Source organism: Nanorana parkeri, unplaced genomic scaffold (genome assembly GCF_000935625.1).
Source record: "Nanorana parkeri isolate BGI_ZX_2015 unplaced genomic scaffold, ASM93562v1 scaffold3746, whole genome shotgun sequence".
Lineage (NCBI taxonomy): Eukaryota > Metazoa > Chordata > Amphibia > Anura > Dicroglossidae > Nanorana > Nanorana parkeri.
In genome coordinates, this window is record NW_017310014.1 from 16323 (window position 1) to 24211 (window position 7889).

At 50.6% G+C, this 7889-nt stretch overlaps 1 protein-coding gene across 1 annotated transcript; it reads left to right on the forward strand.

Moving 5' to 3' along the window:
- The first annotated feature begins 4782 nt into the window (after positions 1–4782).
- Positions 4783–6584, forward strand: LOC108803452 (E3 ubiquitin/ISG15 ligase TRIM25-like). The gene is made up of 2 exons (XM_018575292.1): positions 4783–5161; positions 5923–6584. Exons 1-2 carry the CDS (start codon positions 4784–4786, stop codon positions 6502–6504), a joined length of 960 nt encoding a protein of 319 aa, XP_018430794.1. The 5' UTR covers position 4783; the 3' UTR covers positions 6505–6584.
- The last annotated feature ends 1305 nt before the right edge of the window (positions 6585–7889 follow it).

Consider the following 7889-nt stretch of genomic DNA (forward strand, 5'->3'; position numbering starts at 1 on the left):
GGGCTACGGTGAAATATTAGGGGTCTAAACAGACCCCTGACATTTCCATTTTGAAATAGAAAAATAAATTGAGTCCTCAATTTCTTTCTCTGCAGCCTCAGCACTCAATGAATGGGAAGCACTCACTACAGAGGTTCCTCCCCATTCATTCAGAAATTCAGAAACTAATGATGGTAAAAATATCTTACTATCATTAGTTTATGAATGGGGAGGAGCCTCCGTAGTGAGTGCTAGTCCCCATTCATGAATTCTTGAATGAACAGGAAGTGATGTAAATCACATCCTGTTCATTCATAACTGGGGACACATAGTACTATGTGTCCCCAGTTATTTACAAACACCGGAGAGATCAGACGATGGCTCCGGTGTTTGCTCTGCACAGAGGGACCGTTATATATCAATGATATTTACCGATCTCCCGCTCGGCCACGCTACACAGAGCCGCTGTCATCGGAAAACTGACAGGATGACAGCGGCTCCGATCAGAAACGCCGCTCGGCCATCCTGAATTGCGCTCAGCCGCCGCTCGCCCCTCCAGCCCCGCCGGCCAATTTTCATCGGGTCCCCGCTGCCACAGACCCTACAAGTGGGGGACAGCAGCGGGGATCCATGGAGTCTCTCATCCCAGCATGGAGCAGCTTCGGGCAGGGATGAGAGACTCCAGATGCCGGCAGTATCGGTGCCGGCGGGAGGGCGCCCGGTATTTGCGTTAGTAGCGGTCAGCTTGTGAGCCGCTGATGACCGCTATTATTTTGAAGGGGACAGTCCTGCTATAAGTTTATTCTGCTATAAGCCGTTACTGGATATTGAGTTCTTGTCGGGAATATTAGGAATCGGAGATTGCTGATCCCGGGAAGATCCGATGGCCTTATGAGATCAGGAAGGATTTTTCCCCTGTTGGAGCAAATTGAACATCATGCTTTATGGGGGGTTTTTTACCTTCCTTTGGATCAACAATACTAAAGGAATCTCATGAACGATACGCAGCAGCTGCTCCCGGTAGTTTTGTGCAGTACAACCGGCTGCCTATTGGACACCCCATGGTCAGATGGCTCAGAGGGGATGGCCTCTCTATACAACCGTTCCTGTTCCCTGTACACTCTTGTTGTGTCACCCTCGGCTGGCGGTCTGCTGACCAGACCCCTGAGCTCCTCCAGGCTGCTGTCCATTATAACAGCCTCAAGGAGCTCGGAGCTATCGGTCACAGGTGCCAAGGAGATGAAAGGCTGAGGAGACCTCGGTTCTTCAAGGTCAGGTTCTGAGGTGGAAGGGTTGATCCTGGTTGGATTGGCCGCTCCTGCAGACAGTTCTTCTGTAGCGGTGCACAGAAGCATGTCCGAGGAGGACACGTGGGCACTGCGGGTCACCATAGCAGCAGACAGAACATCTGCAATGCTCATGTTATCACACACAACACCACATAGAATATCACCATCAGTTTCTGAGTACATCATTTCTTTCAGCTCTACTCCAGACATTGGCTCTGGAGACCCACTGGGGCCAGGTTCTGGCACACAGTCATTCGACCCTCCCCAGAATTCTCCAGGTGCACAGAGTCATCCAGCCAGTGGCATAACAATAGCCATAGCGACCCAGGCGGCCGCTATGGGGCCCGGGCACAGGGGGGCCCGTCCAGGACACCCCCCTGATGCCGTGCCGAGGCCGCCTGGGTCGCTATGGGTTTCGAACGCGCCGCTGTTCAGATCACCGCGATCTATGCAGCGCTGCGTTCTTCTCCATAGCCGCTGCTAAGTCAATGAGAGTCAGCAGCGGCGGTGGAGGAGGCTGACAATCTGCAAGGGGTGTAACAAGAAATCACAGGGCCCTATACAAAATTTTGCTATGGGGCCCTGTGATTTCTAGTTACGCCCCTGCATCCAGCAGTACCTTTAGTGATTCTGGGGTCTCAGGTGGAGATGAACTTGACTCCTATTGGGCTACCAACCACCCAAGATCTACGGGGCTTACACATTCAGGGCACACTAAGGTATCCTCTGCCCCAGTGTCCCTTAGGCCGGTGGAAACATTCGCACCCACAGTGACAGTCCGAATAATATCTAATAAGACTCCCAAATTCCGGGAAGCACACAGCACAGAAGGGCCCCTGCTGGATGGTTTGGTGGGTGGGGCAGCCTTTTGCCTCTTGGGGCAGGACACACTGAGATGTCCCACCTTGTTGCACACAAAGCATCTCCGGGTGCCCACAGCAGATGGCTTGGCTCCTGAAGTTCCAGGTGCTTTGGGCCTCTGTCTGTCTGAAGAAACGGGTTGAGCTGCTTTTCCCACTCTCCAGCTGGGAGTAGTAGTCCTCCTGTTTCTGACATTCTGTTAGCCACATAGGAATCGGCAATTTCCGTGGCTTGGTCTGCTGTCATGGGCTCTGGATCCAGAACAAACTGCCGGAACTCAACTCGACAGGTGTAGAGGAATTGGTCCTTAATCATCAGATCCTGCAGGGTGTCAAAAGGTGTTTACAGACAGTCCCTTAGGCCACTGCTGGAAGGGAACATGCACACTGCAAGCAAGGTCCATGTAGACGTCATCAGGACCACGCTGCAATGTCCTGAAGAGGTCACCATACACCTCTGGTGTGAGGTGGTATTTAGTAAGGGTCTGCTTAATGACCTCATAGTCCCCTCCTTGGCCCACCGGGAGACTCACAAATACATCCAGGGCCTTGCCTCTCAGCCCTGAGGTACCGTGCCCATTGCTCCTTGGGCAGGCAGTACTGATGACAAGTGCGTTCACATCCTTGTAAGAAAGTGTCCATATCACCAATTCTGTCCACGGTGGAGAATCTTAAAGACGCGCTCTTCCCTGCACTCCAAGGAACCAGCAAATCCATTCAGTTGCATCTGGAGTTTAGCTAACTCCAACTGTTGTTGCTGCTCTTCTCGTCTCTCCTCTGCCTGATGCTCTTCTCGTCTCCTCTCTGCCTGATGCTCTTCTCGTCTCTCCTCTGCCAGATACTCTTCTCGTCTCTCCTCTGCCTGATGCTCTTCTTATCTCTCCTCTGCCTGACGCTCTGCTCGTCTCTCCTCTGCCTGATGCTCTTCTCGTCTCTCCTCTGCCTGATGCTCTTCTCTCTCCTCTGCCTGACACTCTTCTCATCTCTCCTCTGCCTGACGCTCTTCTCGTCTCTCCTCTGCCTGACGCTCTTCTCGTCTCTCCACTGCCTGATGCTCTTCTCATCTCTCCTCTGCCTGACGCTCTTCTCGTCTCTCCTCTGCCTGACGCTCTTCTCGTCTCTCCTCTGCCTGATGCTCTTCTCTCTCCTCTGCCTGATGCTCTGCTTGTCTCTCCTCTGCCTGACTGTGTTGCTCTGCCTAGCTTTGACACTCTTGAAGATGCAGAATGAGCTGTAGGCATGGTGTTTGGTCATCTGAACCCAGTAGTTGTATGGTGGCCTGCAAGGACTGCATCTGGGTGTTAAATTGATAACTCGGGACATCACACCCATCCTCATGCTGTGTTGGGGAAGACTGTTCCTCCTCTGGGGTGGCGTGGTCCAGGTCATGTTCCTCTGAAGCGGGGGCTCGCTGTGCCCAATCATGATCAATCAGGGTGGAGATCAGCGGCTGCTTTGCCTGGCCTCTCGTGGTGTGGATCCCTCTGACCTCACACAGATTCATCAGGCCATCTCGGCTTTGTCTCATGTAGCTGATCTCTCTCTCAGCCATTTTGACCAAAATAAAGGTAGAAGGAAAACAAGAGGGGGAGGGGATCCAATAGCCAAGTATGTCTTTATAAAAACCAAACTGAGAGGGCTTCTGTAGGCCGATCACTGCTAACAAGTTCCCAGCCGTTAGTACACAGGATAGCGGAATACATTGTGCACCAATACACTAAACTTATCCCACCGCTGCCACCAGAATGTCAAGGAAGGACGGCCCTCCCGCAGCGACTCAATAACCGGAGCGGGTTCATCGCCCGGAGGAGGATACTTACTGATAAAACACTCCTGTGAAACAACAGTCACAGCATGTAATACCACAGCCTGCCACTGGAGGAAGGACTATGTATCCCAGCAGACCTCACAGCAGTGGTGGAGCAGAACAGTCAGGGCTAAGTTTCTATTCCTTTGAATCCACAGACAGAGCCCGGCCTCAGCGCAGCCTCTGGCCTGCCAGTCAGAGAGGAGAACCCCGGCTTAGCCCCCCACACAGAACTTACAAAGGTCCTGAGAGGGGAGGGAAGGGGGAGCATACATTTTTTTTTTGCTAAGCAACTCCCCTCACCTCCAATTCTGTCTTGTTCTGCGGAGGCTGCTTTGGTGGGAATCAAGAGATGTGTACTAGGGAATGGGCAGCTTATATCGGGGGTCCAAGTGAGCCTAACCCACAGCGGGGCTCATGTGATCTGCAGACCTCTGACTGCAAAAGCCAGCAGGACAGAGAGTGGGGGCCAGAGGGAGAGCCCTGCGGGTCTGCTCAATGTAAAGCCCAGATCTGCAGATGACTCCTTTCATCTGCTGGCTCTGTGTCTGAGATCAAAGTCCAGGCTGCTGTACGAGGGGGAGGCTGGGAGTGAGGAACGGGGAACCCACAATGAGGTGAGAAGGATTGGGGAGCAGAGAGAGGGGTTCAGGGCTGTCAGGAGCCCCCTTCTTCACACCCAGATATGGAGATTATTGTCAGGAGTCCTCCCGTGTATTATCTGTGTCCTCTGTATAAGGATTCCTATGAATACGAGTCTCAGCCTCGCCCTGTGTAGGAATGTACAGAACCCGTCACGCTGGTTAATGAGTGTCAGAGACTTTCACTTCCCTCTTCTGCTGTCAGTGATGGCGTCTGCTGTTCTGAGGAAGGAGCTGGAATGTTCCGTCTGTCTGAACACTTATACAGATCCTGTAACCCTGAGATGTGGACACAATTTCTGCCGGGACTGTATTGATCTAATGCTGGATACACAGGGGAGGTCTGGAGGATATTCCTGTCCTGAATGCAGAGAGAAGTTCCAGGAGCGGTCTACACTGCAGAGGAACATAACACTGCGTAACATTGTGGAGAATTTCCTGTCTGCTCAGCCAGATCAGGAGGAGTCCGGGATCTTCTGTACTTACTGTATTCACACTCCTGTACCTGCTGTGAAGTCCTGTCTGATGTGTGAAGCTTCTCTGTGTGACAACCACCTGAGAGTCCACAGCAAGTCCCCAGAACACGTCTTATGTGACCCCACCACTTCCCTGGAGAACAGGAAATGCTCCGTCCATAGGGAACTACTGAAGTATTACTGCACTGAGGACTCTGCCTGTATCTGTGTGTCCTGCAGCTTGGCCGGAGAACATCGAGGACATCAGGTGGAGACTCTGGATGAGGCCTCTGAGAAGAAGAAGAAGAAACTGAGGAATGTTCTGCAGAAACTGATGACAGAGAGAGAGGAGACGGAGAAAAGAGTTCGGGAGCTGGAAATAAAGAAGGACAAGCTGTCCAGGAAGATGCGTCACATTGAGGAGCTGTGTAACATGACGGATCCACTGACTGTCTTACAGGAATCAGACACAGGTGACTTGTGTGATACTGGGGATGGAGATGATGAGGACAGAGAGAGACATGATAGACTCCAGGTGACTTGTGTGATACTGGGGATGGAGATGATGAGGACAGAGAGAGACATGATAGACTCCTCCATGATGGAGGGGATCTGGATGTGGCTGGGATCTCACACACATTACACACAGGTATATCTGATATCATGTCTGGGGTAATTGTACAGGAAGGTCCAGGCACACATGTCTATCCACATTCTAGTACAAAGGGCAAAGGTCACATCACTGCTGAGCCATCCAGGCCACGTCCCCAACCCATCCCCACCATACATGTCTATCCACATTCTAGTACAAAAGACAAAGACCACATAGAGTCTGAACTATCCAGACCACGTCCTCAACCCTCCTCCACCGTACAACACTCACACCTCCAGGCTCGAAGACCAAATATTGGGGCTGCTCAGCAAACATCGGGGGTGTCGGGGGTTACGGACATATTACTGGATGTGAACACAGCTGGTAATAGACTACTTATATCAGATGACAGAAAATCTGCAACCTGGTCATATAAGAACCATAATCGTCCAGAAACTCCGGAGAGATTTCAGGATTGTCCTCAGGTGTTGAGCAGTCAGAGTTTCTCCTCAGGGCGACATTACTGGGAAGTGGATGTCAAGAGGTCCAAGTCCTGGATAGTCGGGATGTGTTACCCCAGTATAGAGAGGAGAGGACCTCAGTCAGAGATTGGATGTAATAAGAAGTCCTGGGGTTTGGAGAGGAGTCATATTCAGTACTCGGTGATACATGACAGTGATGAGATCCGATTACCCGGCATTGTCTCCAGTAACAGAGTCAGGATAGATCTGGATTATGAGGCCGGGCGGATCTCCTTTTATGATCTGTGTGACCCGATCCGACTCCTTCACACCTTCACCACCACCTTCACTGAGCCCCTCCATGCCGGGGTATTTGTAGGGAGAGGTTGTATAAAGATATCTGGGGGGAATCAGATGTGAGAGATCTGCCCGGAGACTGGTGACATCACAGGGCGTAGAACCTGATTGTTGGAATACTCAGCCAATAGGAGGAAGCAGTGGACGGGAAATTACATTATTGATTTACTTATAAGGCTGCAGGGCCCCGGGGCTGACCAGGAACAAGCATGCAGGAGTTCACTGGCTGCTAGCTTGTTCCGGGTCAGTGACACACTAGGTATTGTTGTCATGACGGGGGGTATACATTCTCAGGAAGTGGAAATCCTCGGCTCTGTATATGGGAATATTGATCAGTGACTGGATATAGATATAATGATGGGACGGACTACAATCCCCATTCTCCCCTTCAGTCCCGGCACCTCTATGATCCTTATGGGGCAGAACAATGGTTACATTTCCTCTATGGTCCTAGTCATGTGATAAAGAAAAATCCTTCTGATCTGCGTTACTAATGATGAGATGACATCACTAAGTGCTTCTATGCTCATGTTGGGTTCTTTCTAGAATAACAGGCTGACTTGCTGGAATGACTTTACAGAAAGATGTGATTAGAACAAATGGTTGTTCTCCGGATCCTTGGAATGTCTTGTTGTAGAACACAGTGACAGTTGGTCTCCTTGTTCTACAATGAGGTATTTGGGGGTCTGGAGGTGGGACAAGCTGATGAGGTGATCTGAGATGACAGAAATGAATGTCTCTTGTAATGAATGATGTCCCGCTTGTACAAATTCTTCACTCAATGATGTCATAGGTCACATGTTTATGTTTGGGGGCGGTCCTCCATGACAACTGTCCAGGATTGGAGGTCAGATGAAGAGGTCAGATTCTTGGTCCACCCGCCATGTCTAAGGATCTCCGTGTCTTCATCTCTCTACTTTCTCATCTTTACTTTTACTTTGTAACTCTTCTCTTCTAAATAAACTTTCTGAACCTTCACCGTGATCTCAGCTTGTTGGTTTCCTCATCACATCCCACAATATCTCTGTCATGAGTTGTCATAGCGATGGGACACACGGGGCAGATTTTGGGGACAAACAAGACTATTAGTATGAAGTAGTACAGAAGGATCGCCACCAACAAGTGGGGACATCGTCCTCCAAGTGTCCCATCCTCCCCTCAGGCCGTGCAGAGAAGACATTATCATTGGTGGCCATGATCAAAACCAGAAACATCTTTTCCTTCCATTGTGCCGTCTATGGCCGGCCTTCATCTCCACCGAACTCCATAACCCAACAGCTCCACCTAATAATCATCCTGACATGATGTGTAGGGATGAGTGGGTGTGTCTGGGTTTAGTTCACGGACCGTCGCTGATCCCGTCATGAAAACATAACTTTATTTACATCCCCATTGAAGTCTGTAGAGGGAGAATCCTGAAATCCTGTTCTACATTCATTTCTAATAGG